The sequence below is a fragment of the Oncorhynchus kisutch genome, linkage group LG19, assembly GCF_002021735.2.
Source record: "Oncorhynchus kisutch isolate 150728-3 linkage group LG19, Okis_V2, whole genome shotgun sequence".
Lineage (NCBI taxonomy): Eukaryota > Metazoa > Chordata > Actinopteri > Salmoniformes > Salmonidae > Oncorhynchus > Oncorhynchus kisutch.
Genome location: NC_034192.2, coordinates 5,844,965 through 5,859,711, shown reverse-complemented (window position 1 = coordinate 5,859,711; position 14,747 = coordinate 5,844,965). Strand labels below are relative to the sequence as shown.

The 14,747-nt window shown below is 43.7% G+C and overlaps 1 protein-coding gene across 1 annotated transcript in view; it reads left to right on the top strand.

The window, feature by feature from the left end:
* Positions 1-12,425, top strand: part of LOC109864536 (FYVE, RhoGEF and PH domain-containing protein 6) — a 30,658-nt gene extending 18,233 nt beyond the window's left edge. The window contains exons 6-20 of the mRNA XM_020452378.2: positions 1,361-1,512; positions 1,664-1,820; positions 2,039-2,126; positions 8,232-8,282; positions 8,387-8,445; positions 8,538-8,609; positions 8,691-8,759; positions 8,946-9,029; positions 9,116-9,195; positions 9,349-9,451; positions 9,625-9,768; positions 9,865-9,967; positions 10,131-10,357; positions 10,451-10,599; positions 10,782-12,425. Coding sequence (XP_020307967.2) covers positions 1,361-1,512; positions 1,664-1,820; positions 2,039-2,126; positions 8,232-8,282; positions 8,387-8,445; positions 8,538-8,609; positions 8,691-8,759; positions 8,946-9,029; positions 9,116-9,195; positions 9,349-9,451; positions 9,625-9,768; positions 9,865-9,967; positions 10,131-10,357; positions 10,451-10,599; positions 10,782-10,818 — 1,575 coding nt within the window. The 3' untranslated portion in view covers positions 10,819-12,425. The remainder of the gene's footprint in view (positions 1-1,360; positions 1,513-1,663; positions 1,821-2,038; positions 2,127-8,231; positions 8,283-8,386; positions 8,446-8,537; positions 8,610-8,690; positions 8,760-8,945; positions 9,030-9,115; positions 9,196-9,348; positions 9,452-9,624; positions 9,769-9,864; positions 9,968-10,130; positions 10,358-10,450; positions 10,600-10,781) is intronic.
* Positions 12,426-14,747: the final 2,322 nt, after the last annotated feature.

The window sequence follows — 14,747 nt, the reverse complement described above, 5'->3', positions numbered from 1 at the left end:
TTTTCCAACCTCATGATGCCATCCAGTTTGTGAAGTGCACCAGTCCCTTCAGCAGCAAAGCACCCCCACAACATGATGCTGCCACCCCCGGGCTTCACAGTTGGGATGAGGTTCTTCAGCTTGCAAGCCTTTCCCTTTTTCCTCCAAACATAATGATGGTCAGTTTGGCCAAACATTTATATTTTTGTTTCATCAGACCAGAGGACATTTCTCCCAAAATTACGATCTTTGTCCCCATGTGCAGTTGCAAACTGTAGTCTGGCTTTTTTATGGCGTTTTGGAGCAGTGGCTTCTTCCTTGCTGAGCAGCCTTTCAGGTTATGTCGACATAGGACTCGTTGTATTGTGGATATAGATACTTTTGTACCGGTTTCCTCCAGAATCTTCACAAGGTCCTTTGCTGTTGTTCTGGGTTTGATTTGCACTTTTCGCGCCAAAGTACGTTCATCTCTAGGAGATGGAACTAGTCTCCTTCCTGAGCGGTATGACGGCTGCTTAGTCCCATGGTGTTTGTACAGATGAACGTGGTACCTTCAGGCGTTTGGAAATTGCTCCCAAGGATGAACCAGACTTGTGGAGGTTTACAAATTTTTTTCTAAAGTCTTGGCTGATTTCTTTTGATTTTCCCATGATGTCAAGCAAAGAGGCCTTGAAATATATCCACAGGTACACCTCCAATTGACTCAAATGATGTCAATTAGCCTATCAGAATCTTCTAAAGCCATGAAATTATTTTCTGGTATTAACCAAGCTGTTTAAAGGCACAGTCAACTTAGTGTATGTAAACTTCTGACCCACTGGAATTGTGATGCAGTGAATTATAAGTGAAATAATCTGTCTGTAGACAATTGTTGGAAAAATTACTTGTCATGCACAAAGTAGATGTCCTAACTGACTTGACAAAACTATAATTTGTTAACAAGAAATTTGTTGAGTGGTTGAAAAACGAGTTTTAATGACTCCAACCTAACTGTATGTACACTTCCGACTTCAACTCTACATGTTTCGGTCCTTCACACTGCAGCTGTGTGTGTTTTATTGTGGGTGTGGGGCTGTGGTTGTGTGACAGTGTTCACCAGGACATTGGGACCCTGCCCTGGTTGTCTCACCACTTCCTTCCACCTGGATGTGTGTGTTGGCTCACTGGGCAGTGTGAGAGTGCTGACTCAGTTGTGTGTGTGTGTATGATGCAGAGGGACGCATGTTTATGAGGTGATAACCAGGTGTTCCTGTGCTGTACTGTGTAACGTCTCTCTGCCCTGCAGCTGTGTGTTTGTGTTAATTAGTCTCCCACCACTCTGTTGTCGCTGTGTCAGTTCCCTTCATTCGTCTGTCGACATTAACCCCCTCGCTCCCTGCAGGATTTCCGGGACGCAGTTGCCAAGGCGACGCGTCAGAATGGTAAGCCGGTGGTTGAAGAGCGTATTCTAACCCAGATCCTCTACTACCTGCCTCAACTATACCAGCTCAACCGAGACCTGCTCCGGGAGCTAGAGGAGAGAGTGGCCCACTGGTACGCACCATCATTATCAGCACCAGAGATACAAACCTCAACTGACCATGCCAAGCTGTGGACAGCTGAACTCAGACCAGACCACAATGACCATCTCCCTCCCTCTGCCTCTCTTCTCCCTGCCCCTCTCACCTCTCTCTCTGCTGTGTAGGGGGGACCACCAGAGGCTGGCAGACATCTTTGTTCAGAAGGGGCCGTACCTGAAGATGTACTCCACCTACATCCGGCAGTTTGACAACAACGTGGCTATGCTGGATGAACAGTGTAGGAAAAACCCTGGCTTCGCCGCTGTGGTCCGGGAGTTTGAGGTAAACAGCTGTGCGTGTGTGCGTGTGTGTGTGTCATAGGAAGTTCCTATCCGCATAGTTGATGATAGAGTGGTAAAATACGTGGGTGTTTAGATGTAACAAGCCAGACATAGTCTGAAGACTACATTGGCGCCAAGGACGTGGAGCTAGATTTGAGTATGTATACTGTTAATACTGTATGCAAATGTGTGTGACAATTCTCCTGTACTCTGTCCCAGATGAGTCCTAGATGTGCCAGCCTGGCTCTGAAGCACTACCTGCTGAAACCTGTACAGAGAATCCCCCAGTATCAGCTTCTGCTCACAGGTACACACACACACACACAGATGGGGGGGGGGGGGGTACTGGATATGCAGGGAGGGGGTGCTGTGCTGAAGAGTCTATATCGGTCTGCTAATACAGGACTAGGAAAGGCCCAGTGCACTGTGATTTAAACATGTTTTTTTAATGTATTTGACTGTTTACCAGCATTTGTAACTTGAGTCTGATAATTATCTGTACAAAACAGTTAGTATGATAATACTTCTGGAATATAAAAATACTTGCCTGATATACATTTTCCAGTTTTTTTAAATAATTTACAAATGCAACTTATTTCTATGTGAAAACTGAAATGGTCGATTCATTCCTTTTCTATTTTAGCAGACGCTCTTATCCAGAGCAACTTACAGTAGTGAGCTCATACATTTTCAATCGAACACACAATCCTGGCAATGTAAGTGCCTTGCTCTACAAACTGAGCCACATCATCACCTCATCACAAACCACTTGATGTCTCAATGAACTCAATTACTGTATTGTCCATTGTTTTTCTTCATGCTGATAGAAAGTCTATAGGTACAAACCTAGATGACCAGCCTATGTACAATACAGTCATATACATTTAGATTAAGTGGTTTGTAAGGATGGTAAATTAATACTGCATAAAAAGTGGTTGTTTTCCATATTATTTGATCAAGAAAATGTCAACTCACCAACATTACGACCAGGAATATGACTTTCCCGAAGCGGATCCTCTGTTTGGTCCACCACCCAGGACAATGGATCGGATCCCAGCCGGCGACCCAAAACAACGGCGCCGCAGAAGGGGCAGACGGAGCAGTCTTCTGGTCAGGCTCCGTAGACGGTACATCGCGCACCGCTCCCGAGCATACTACTCGCCAATGTCCAGTCTCTTGACAACTAGGTAGACAAAATCCGAGCAAGGGTTGCCTTCCAGAGAGACATCAGAGATTGTAACGTTCTTTGTTTCACGGAAACATGGCTCACTCGGGATACGTTATCAGAGTCAGTACAGCCACCTGGCTTCTTCACGCATCGCACCGACAGAAACAAACATCTCTCTGGGGAGAAGAAGGGCGGGGGTGTATGCCTTATGATTAACGAGATGTGGTGTGATCATAACAACATACAGGAACTCGGAAGTCCTTTTGTTCACCTGACCTACAATTCCTCACAATCAAATACCGACCGCATTATCTACCAAGAGAATTCTCTTCGATCATAATCACAGTCGTGTTTATCTCACCCCAGGCAGACACATCGACGGCCCTGAAAGAACTTCATTTGACTCTATGTAAACTGGAAACCACATATCCTGAGGCTGCATTTATTGTAGCTGGGGATTTTAACAAGGCTAATCTGAAAACAATACTCCCTAAATTTTATCAGCATATTGAATGTGCGACCCGGGCTGGTAAAACTCTGGATCATTGTTATTCTAACTTCCGCGACGCATATAAAGCCCTCCCCCGCACTCTTTTCGGAAAATCTGACCACGACTCCATTTTGTTGCTCCCCGCCTATAGACAGAAACTAAAACAGAAAGTCTCAGGTCTGTTCAACGCTGGTCCGACCAAACGGATTCCACGCTTCAAGATTGCTACGATCACGTGGACTGGGATATGTTCCACATAGCGTTGGACAATAACATTGATGAATAAGCTGATTCGGTGAGCGAGTTTATTAGCAAGTGCATTGGTGATGTTGTACCCACAGCGTCTACTATTAAAACATTCCCCAACCAGAAACCTTGGATTGATGGCAGCATTCGCGCAAAACTGAACGTGTTAACCACTGCTTTTAATCAGGGCAAGGTGATCGGAAACACGACCGAATACAAACAATGTAGCTATTCCCTCCGCAAGGCAATCAAACAAGCTAAGCGTCAGTATAGGGACAAAGTACAGTCGTGGCCAAAAGTTTTCGAGAATGACGCAAATATTAATTTCCACAAAGTTTTCTGCTCAGTGTCTTTAGATTGTTTTGTCAGATGTTACTATGGAATGCTGAAGTATAATTATAAGCATTTCATAAGTGTCAAAGGCTTTTATTGACAATTACATGAAGTTGATGCAAAGAGTCAATATTTGCAGTGTTGACCCTTCTTTTTCAAGACCTCTGCAATCCGCCCTGGCATGCTGTCAATTAACTTCTGGGCTACATCCTGACTGATGGCAGCCCATTCTTGCAAAATCAATGCTTGGAGTTTGTCAGAATTTGTGGGGTTTTGTTTGTCCACCCGCCTCTTGAGGATTGATCACAAGTTCTCAATGGGATTAAGGTCTGGGGAGTTTCCTGGCCATGGACCCAAAATATTGAGTTTGTAAGAATTTGTGGGTTTTTGTTTGTCCACCCGCCTCTTGAGGATTGATCACAAGTTCTCAATGGGATTAAGGTCTGGGGAGTTTCCTGGCCATGGACCCAAAATATCGATGTTTTGTTCCCCGAGCAACTTAGTTATCACTTTTGCCTTATGGCAAGGTGCTCCATCATGCTGGAAAAGGCATTGTTCGTCACCAAACTGTTCCTGGATGGTTGGGAGAAGATCTGGGGGATTCTCTCTCGGAGGATGTGTTGGTGCCATTCTTTATTCATGGCTGTGTTCTTAGGCAAATTTGTGAGTGAGCCCACTCCTTTGGCTGAGAAGCAACCCCACACATGAATGATCTCAGGATGCTTTACTGTTGGCATGACATAGGACTGATGGTAGCGCTCACCTTGTCTTCTCCGGACAAGCTTTTTTCCGGGTTCCCCAAACAATCGGAAAGGGGATTCATCAGAGAAAATGACTTTACCCCAGTCCTCAGCAGTCCAATCCCTGTACCTTTTGCAGAATATAAGTCTGTCCCTGATGTTATTCCTGGAGAGAAGTGGCTTCTTTGCTGCCCTTCTTGACACCAGGTCATCCTCCAAAAGTCTTCGCCTCACTGTGCATGCAGATGCACTCACACCTGCCTGCTGCCATTCCTGAGCAAGCGCTGTACTGGTGGTGTTCCGATCCCGCAGCTGAATCAACTTAAGGAGATGGTCCTGGCGCTTGGGGGACTTTCTTGGGCGCCCTGAAGCCTTCTTCACAACAATTGAACCGCTCTCCTTGAAGTTCTTGATGATCCGATAAATAGTTGATTTAGGTGCAATCTTACTGGCAGCAATATCCTTGCCTGTTAAGCCCTTTTTGTGCAAAGCAATGATGACGGCACGTGTTTCCTTGCAGGTAACCATGGTTGACAGGAAGAACAATGATTCCAAGCACCAGCCTCCTTTTGAAGCTTCCAGTCTGTTATTCAAACTCAATCAACATGACAGAGTGATCTCCAACCTTGTCCTCGTCAACACCCACACCTGTGTTAACAAGAGAATCACTGACATGATGTCAGCTGGTCCTTTTGTGGCAGGGCTGAAATGCAGTGGAAATGTTTTTGGGGGGATTCAGTTCAGTTGCATGGCAAGGAGGGACTTTGCAATTAACTGCAATTCATCTGATCACTCTTCATAACATTCTTGAGTATATGCAAATTGCCATCATACAAACTGTGGCAGCAGATTTTGTGAAAATTAATATTTGTGTCATTCTCAAAACTTTGGGCCACAACTGTAGAGTTGCAATTCAACGGCTCAGACATGGGAGGTATGTGGCAGGGTCTACAGTCAATCACGGACTACAAAAGGAAAACCAGCCCCGTCGTGGACCACGATGTCTTTCTCCCAGGCAAACAAGACAATTTCTTTGCTCGCTTTGACAACAACACATTGCCACTGACACGGCCCGCTACCAAAACCTGCGGGCTCTCCTTCACTGCAGCCAACGTGAGTAAAACATTTAAACGTGTTAACCCTCGTACGGCTGCCGGCCCAGACGGCATCCCCGGCTGTGTCCTCAGAGCATGCAAAGACCAGCTGGCTGGTGTGTTTACGGACATTTTCAATCAATCCTTATCCCAGTCTGCTGTTCCCACATGCTTCAAGAGGGCCACCATTGTTCCTGTTCCCAAGAAAGCGAAGGTAACTGAGCTAAATGACTATCGCCCCGTAGCACTCACTTCCGTCATCATGAAGTGCTTTGAGAGACTAGTCAAGGACCATATCACCTCCACCCTAACTGACACCCTAGACCCACTCCAATTTGCGTACCGCCCCAATAGGTCCACAGACAACGCAATTGCAATCACACTACACACTGCCCTAACCCATCTGGACAAGTGGAATACCTATGTAAGAATGCTGTTCATCGACTACAGCTCAGCATTTAACACCATAGTACCCTCCAAACTCAGACCCTGGGTCTCGACCCCACCCTGTGCAACTGGGTCCTGGACTTCCTGACGGGCCACCCCCAGATGGTGAGGGTAGGTAACATCTCCACCCTGCTGATCCTCAACACTGGGGCCCCACAAGGGTGCGTTCTCAGCCCTCTCCTGTACTCCCTCTTCACCCATGACTGTGTGGCCATGCACACCTCAAATTCAATCATCAGGTTTGCAGACGACACTACAGTGGTAGGCTTGATTACCAACAACGACGAGACGGCCTACAGGGAGGAGGTGAGGGACCTCGGAGTGTGGTGTCAGGACAATAACCTCACAGTCAATGTCAACAAAACAAAGGAGATGATCGTGGACTTCAGGGAACAGCAGAGGGAGCAGCCCCCTATCCACATCAACGGGACAGTAGTGGAGAATGTGGAAAGTTTTAAGTTCCTCGGCGTACATATCACGGACAAACTGAAATGGTCCACCCACACAGACAGCGTGGTGAAGAAGGCGCAGCAGCCTTCAACCTCAGGCTGAAGAAATTCAGCTTGTTACCTAAAACACTCACAAACTTTTACAGATGCACAATCGAGAGCATCCCGTCGGGCTGTATCACCGCCTGGTATGGCAACTGCTCCACCCATAACCGTAAGGCTCTCCAGAGGGTAGCGAGGTCTGCACAACGCATCACCGGGGGCAAACTACCTGCCCTCCAGGACACCTACACCACCCGATGTCACAGGAAGGCCATAAATATCATCAAGGACAACAACCACCCGAGCCACTGCCTGTTCACCCCGCTATCATCCAGAAGGCAAGGTCAGTACAGGTGCATCAAAGCGGGGACCGAGAGACTGAAAAACAGCTTCTATCTCAAGGCCATCAGACTGTTAAACAGCCATCACTAACATTGAGTAGCTGCTGCCAACATACAGACTCATCTTTAGCCACTGTAATAATGAAAAAATGTATGTAATTAATGTATCACTAGCCACTTTAAACAATGCTACTTTATATAATGTTTACATACCCTACATTACTCATCTCATATGTATATACTGTACTCTATACCATCTACTGCATCTTGCCTATGTCATTCAGCCATCGCTCTTTCATATATTTTTTCATATGTACATATTCTTATTCATTCCTTTACACTTGTGTGTATAAGGTAGTTGTGAAATTGTTAGGTTAGATTACTTGTTAGATATTACTGCACGGTCGGAACTAGAAGCACAAGCATTTTGCTACACTCGCATTAACATCTGCTAACCATGTGTATGTGACAAACAAAATTTATTTTATTTGGATGTTTTTTGTCTTTGCTCATGACTTTGCACCTTTTGATGGAAGTGATTGAGGACAGGGTTTTGTTCTTTCTGGATTCCCTTAGAATGACTATAGCAGAGAAAGGGACAGGGCAACAACTCTTGCAATTCCAACTATTGAATCCTGCAATATACTGTTCTTAATCAAATCAAATTATACAAGTTTTTTCCAAAGCAGAGTTTTTTTTGCACGTGCTACAAAGGTCTATATGTGTCCACTAATACTAGTTGAGGCCCAGTGCACTACTTTTGTATTTATTTGTATTTTATTTTCAGGGGGTGTTGCAGCACCCTCACTTCCCGCGGCTATGGTGCTGTTGCATCCCATGGAGCCCGCACTATTTAGTGCATCGGCAGCACTCTGCCACCTAATGGACACAGTTCCACTACTTGCACTATTTAGTGCATCGGCAGCACTCTGCCACCTAGTGGACACAGAGTGTAACAGCAGATACAGTTCTCCACATGTATAAACTGATTATGTAAAACATACTGTATATAGCACGATTTAGTGTGATCTGGGACTGATGTAACTCCCTGCTCTTCTACAGATTATCTGAAGAACCTTCCTGAGGACTCGTCTGACTACAAAGACACGCAGGGTGAGTGGAACAATGTTGATCAGGCTGTGTGTGACAATGTCCGGTGTGATGCCATTCTCTCTCACAGACACTCTCATGGCATGTTAATCATGTTGACCTTACAGCTGCTCTGGGCATAGTGAAGGAGGTGGCCAACCATGCCAACGACATCATGAAACAAGGGGTGAGACGTCACACCATGTCCATCCTCATGAGAATTCGGCCAAGGCATCCCATTGCATTTCCTCTGACCCCGGTGTGTCTCCTATCTTTCAGGATAACTTTCAGAAGCTGATGCACATTCAGTACAGTCTGAACGGACAGCATGAGATTGTTCAGCCAGGCAGGGTGAGTGTCCAGCACTATGACACGCGCACACACACACACACACCTGTGATCTCATCTGTTGTGATCACTTCTTGTCCCCAGGTGTTTCTTAAGGAGGGCACTCTGATGAAGCTGTCCAGGAAGGTCATGCAGCCACGGATGTTCTTCCTGGTGAGTACTGACTGATGCCTCCGGGGTAGTGGAGGTCTCATTGTGATACCTGACCCGTTACTGTTACAGTTCTGCAGTTTATTAAGAGTCTGGCTTAGTTCACTTCCAACACTGTCTGTAGACCAGAACATTACCCCCCAAGTATCTGTATGTTGATGTGGCGTGTGTATCTGTCTCTCTCTCTAGTTCAATGACACTCTTCTGTACACCACTCCAGTTCAGTCTGGTCAGTATAAACTCAACAGCATGCTCTCTCTGGCGGGCATGAAGGTGAGTACAGGCAGGGCTGAACACACATTTACCCTTGACAAAAATCTTCTAAAGCCTCATCGAAAACATGTGTTTATTGTGTTCAGGTGAGTAAGCCCAGTCAGGAGGCGTATCAGAATGAACTGAACATTGAGAGTGTGGAGCGTTCCTTCATCCTGTCTGCCAGGTGAGTACCTGCTCACTGACACACCTGAACACCTGAAGGTGGCGCCTAACATTATGGACATTCTGATGAGTTACTCTTCTAATTGGTTGTGGGTACAGTTCCAATGGCTTTTGATTGGTTACAGAAGTTTCTGTTGTTGTTTCTGCCTGGCAGCTCGGCCACAGAGAGAGATGAGTGGCTGGCGGCCATCGCCACGGCAATAGACGACCACACAAGGAAGAAGATCACCTTCATCTCCAGCCGGAGTCAGGAGGAGGTGAGGCAGTGTGTGTGTGTTTCGTGAGTGAGCATGCACGTGCTTGTAGCATGTATAGTTCCAGCTCATTCGACTGACTGAATATGGGAACACTCCGATCCCACTGTTACCATAGCCAGTATAATTTTGCTACAATCCACTTGTTATGGCTATAACCGTCTCTCTCTGTGTAGGCTGATGGCGTGTGTGACAGTGGGGCCCCACTGGGTTCTAAGGCCCCTATCTGGATCCCAGACCTGAGGGCCACCATGTGTATGGTCTGTACCTGTGAGTTCACCCTCACCTGGAGACGCCACCACTGCCGAGCCTGCGGGAAGGTAAGGAAAGGACAAGGGCCCTAGTTTACAATGGTTCACTACTATACTCCATATGTGTGTGTGTAGTGGTTTTCTCACTCACTGTGTGTATTGCAGGTGGTGTGTCAGACGTGCTCGTCCAGTAAGTTCTATCTAGAGTACTTGAAGAACCAGCCGGCTCGTGTGTGTGACCACTGCTTCGTCAAGCTACAGGAGAACAGTATGCGTCTTTTACATGAATACATATGAAATATTAAAGTGTTTTGACTATTTCAAATATTAAAAATGGAATGAATTGAAGTCATGATTTAAACCCTGTGTTGTTTGTTATTGTGAATTCAGTATGTATGTCAGAGGGTGCTTTGTGTTCGTGTGTTTCCTAGGTGACCGTGTTGCTTCTGGGGCACTGTCTCCTACTGGCAGATCTGGGGGATTCTCTTTCTCCAGGAAACAGAAGAAGATCCCAGCTGCTCTCAAAGAGGTGTCTGCAAACACAGATAACTCATCCATGAGTGGCTACCTACAGAGGTCAAAGGGCAACAAGAAGCAATGGAAGAGGCTATGGTTCGTCATCAAGAACAAAGTCCTGTACACCTACGCCGCCAGCGAGGTAACACCTAGGCCACTCTAGTCACAAACACATATTTGTGCATTGTGTGTGTGTGTGTGTGTGTGTGACATGTGTACCTCTCCCTCTCTCCAGGACGTAGCTGCTCTAGAGAGCCAGCCTCTGCTAGGCTTCTTCCTGCGGGAGGAGAAGTGTGGCCCTTTCCAGAAGCTGCAGTTTAAACTGTACCACAAAAACACCCTGTTCTATATCTTCAAGGCTGACGACATCCCCACTGCACAAAGGTAACGGAATATTAGAGTATTCATCAATCAGGAGGGGACCACGCTGTAACAGATAACTCCGGAGCGTGGGAGGGTGAAAGCATTCATATAGTTATTTTATCAATATAATGTTTATTGGTGAGTTTGTTTTTTCCCAGGTGCCAATATAATAAAGTTGGTTGTGTTTCTCAATTTTCTCTCAGGTGGATAGAGGCTTTCCAGGAGGCCATGATTCTTTAACACCTAAACCAGTCAGCTCATGTCCTTCCCCTGGAGCCAGTTGAAGGACACCTTTTGATCCTTGTCCTCTAGACACATCAGGGGTCAGCAGCTCAGGAAGCACTCCCCACACCCCGAGCCCTGATGAACCGGTCTGGCTGCTAACCAGGAGACCCCAGAGTCCCAGTGGTGTGAAGAGCAGACATCATTGTCTTTCTGGTAGAAATATGGACTTTGTGTCAGCTCTATATTACATTCATTGTAAATGTTGGGATCCGTTGAAAATGTGCTCTTGGTCAAACCACCATGCTTCCAGTGGAGCTCTGAGGTTATGGGCGTGTTGAGCCTCATAGGCTGCATATCTATCTGTTCTGGATCTTAGATGGAATCGTTATGTGTCACGGCTGTGGGTCAAAGGTCATGTCCTGAAGGGTGTGTGTGTGGAAGTGTTAACAGAATTGTTGTCTGTGGACAGCCTGCTACCTTATACAGGGGTTCCCACGGTCCACAAAAAGCCTTGAAAGTCATTGAAAATGATTTGATGTAAATTGCTATTGATTTACATTATCCCTGAAAAGTTAAAGGATTTTGTTATTTTCTTTGGGAAATGTAACATATTGTAAGAAAAGTATCAACTCAAATATTGATGAATTATGGAAATTGGAATGGCGATTAGAGTGGGAACCTTGCATGATGGGATGGATACCAGATACAAAGAAGGGTGAGACACAGTGCGTTCTCTCTGAGTAGGGAAGCTTCTCTGGTGCACTGCAGGTGGTTGGATTCAACTGTGAAAAAACAGGGTGCCACAGAGACACAGGAGATGAGCATTTTGCTCCTTAGAAATATAGCAAAATTACAGGGGTCGGTTTATATTGTTATTCTCTGTTAGGCTTAACTCAGTACATCTACCACATGTATAATGCAGTATACTGGATAAAACTGGAAATGGCATAAGTGTCAATATTTTACTACACAACCTATAGAACAAATGCATTTTTAAAGCATATTTGTTAGACTCAGAAGCGGTGGTTGGGTAATATGTAGAATTGGGAGAGTAAAATGGACTTTTTTTTGCGTGTAAAAGTCGAGAGCTAATATTTATATAGAACTGTACATTTCTCAATGTCCATAATTATGTGATTTTAGAAATACGATTTATTTGATAACGGATACTATCTTTGTCACTTTTGTAATAAGTAGTAGCTACCTTTTGTATTGTATGGTTGTAAAAGCACGTGTTGTAACAATGCCTCACTAGTTTGTTTTAAACTGCCACAACAGACTTGTTGGATTCATTAGGAGGAATCTTTTAATCCAGGCCTCATTTGTATAATTTTTGTATTGAATAATTTAAAGTGAACAGATTACAAAATAATGTTTGTCTTTTGAGGTAGACATGGAATGGAGAATGAAATGTATCCCTTAGGAAATGCTCACTAGCAATAAAGCAACATCCAGACAGTGCCTTAAATATGCGCAATTATCTTGTAATGATATAGATACAGAAAACGGTATTTAATTATCTGGTGCATTGTTTCATTAATTATTCATTTGAATTAGGATATTCTATTATCACAGTGACTACTTTGGCCGGCACATCTGACATTAAACAGTGTAAATATCCATTATGTATTTAAATAGATTTTTTTTTTGAGTTTACATTTAGTACTTCAAATGTACTAATCAGGTTGCACTACTACACCATTATGGCAGGTGGCCTTATGGGAAATGAAGTTTATAACACAGAAACATTAGGGATAATTCAAAACAGATAATATTTTATAGAGACTAAATGTCTCCATCCTTATACACAATCACTAGAGAGCCATCGTGTCTTGTCAGTAAATAATATTTCTGCAGAACTGGCAGGCACCACTTTTTAATGAAACCTCTGAAAGTGCATCATGACTCAATTTCATGCTTTGAGACATCAAGGGATGAGGGAGTTAGTAAATCTTTCCACCTTAGATTACTGTCACTGAGTTATTTTATTGCATAGTACTGATTGATGTGTGGGTGCAGGCATGTCTTTGTGGGTGTGGATCTTTGCATGTGTTTAAGTTTGACACTGATAAAGAAGTCTTCCTCGGCTGTCTTATTTCTGCTTTGAGCTCAGTAATCAAAGCGCTGTGTTGAGGAAGATAAGAGTATTTCAAAATGTGACTCATATTTACTCCAACGCTCACTCTGTGGGTTTACTCTGCACTTTTCTTCCTTTGAATAAGATTGCTCTGCATATGTACAGTGCCTCCAGAGAGTATTCATACCCCTGAGTTATTCCACATTTTGTTGTGTTGCAGCCTGAAAATTAAATACAGAAATATCTCATTTACATGTGTATTCACACCCCTGAGTCAATACATATTAGAATCACCTTTGGCAGAAATTACAGCTGTGAGTCTTTCTGGGTAAGTCTCTTAAGAGCCTTGCACACCTAGATTGTACATTATTTGCACATTATTCTTTTTAAAATTCTTCAAGCTCTGTCAAGTTGGTCATCGCAACACAGCCATTTTCAAGTCTTGGCATAGATTTTCAAGCTGGTTTAAGTCAAAACTGTGACTCAGCCACCCAGGATCATTCAATGTCATATTGGTAAGCAACTTGTCTTTTAGGTTATTGTCCTGCTGAAAAGTGAATTTGTTTCTCAGTTTCTGTTGGAAAACAGACTGAACCAGGTTTTCCACTAGGATTTTGCATGTGCTTAGCTCTATTCTATTTATTTTTATCCTAAAAAAAACTCCCTAGTCCTTGCCGATGACAAGTATACTCATAACATGCTCTAGCCACCATCATGCTTTAAAATATGAAGAGTGGTACTCAGTGATGTGTTGTGTTGTATTTTCCCCAAGCATAACAAAGCATAACAAACATGTGGCAAATAAATGAACTTTATGTCCTGAATACGAAGCGTATTCAGGACATAAAGTTCATTTATTTGCCACATGTTTTGCAGTTTTACTTTAGTGACTTATTGCAAACAGGTTTTGTAATATTTTTATTCTGTACAGGCTTCCTGCTTTTCACTCTTTCCATTTAGATTAGTATTGTGGAGTAACTATGATGTTGTTGATCCTTCCTCAGTTTTCTCCTATCACATCCATTAAACTCTGTAGCTGTTTAAAAGTCACCATTGGCCTTATGATGAAATCCCTGAGCAGTATCCTTCCTCTCCGGCAACTGAGTTAGTAAGGATGCCTGTATCTTTTTAGTGACTGGGTGAATTGATAAACCATCCAAAGGGTAATGTTCAAATGGATATTCAATGTCTGTTTTTTTTTACCCATCTACCAATAGGTGCCCTTCTTTGCGAGGCATTGGAAAACCTCCTTGGTCTTTGTGGTTAAATTTGTGTTTGAAATGCACTGTTAGACTGAGGGACCATACAGATAATTGTATGTGTGGGGTACAGAGATGAGGTAGTCATTCAAAAATCATGTTAAACACTATTATTGCACACAGATTGAGTCCATGCAACTTATTATGTGACTTGTTAAGCACAATTTTACTCCTGAACTCAGGCTTGGCATAACAAAAGGGTTGAATACTTATTGACTCAAGACGTTTCAATTTGTAAAAATGTCTAAAAAAAGAATTCCACATTGACATTGTGGTGTAGGCCAGTGACACGACATCTGTAAAACAACAAAATGTGGAAAAAGTCGAGGGTTGTGAATAGTTTCTGAAGACACTGTATGAAAGTATTTTTTAAATGTATTTTATTATAACTAATTAGTATGTCATTACATTTAGCTTCTAAATGATACTTCTATATTAGTCATCACATTTTGCTCCCAAGTAACGATAAGATACACTTGAGACAAGACTGTTAGCATGGTTACATTATTATTATTATTTTTTACAATAGGTTACCATCAAATTGTCATCAAATTGTTTCTAGTATTGAGACACTTCAAAATGGACAGTTAGGTGGTAGCATTTTCTTA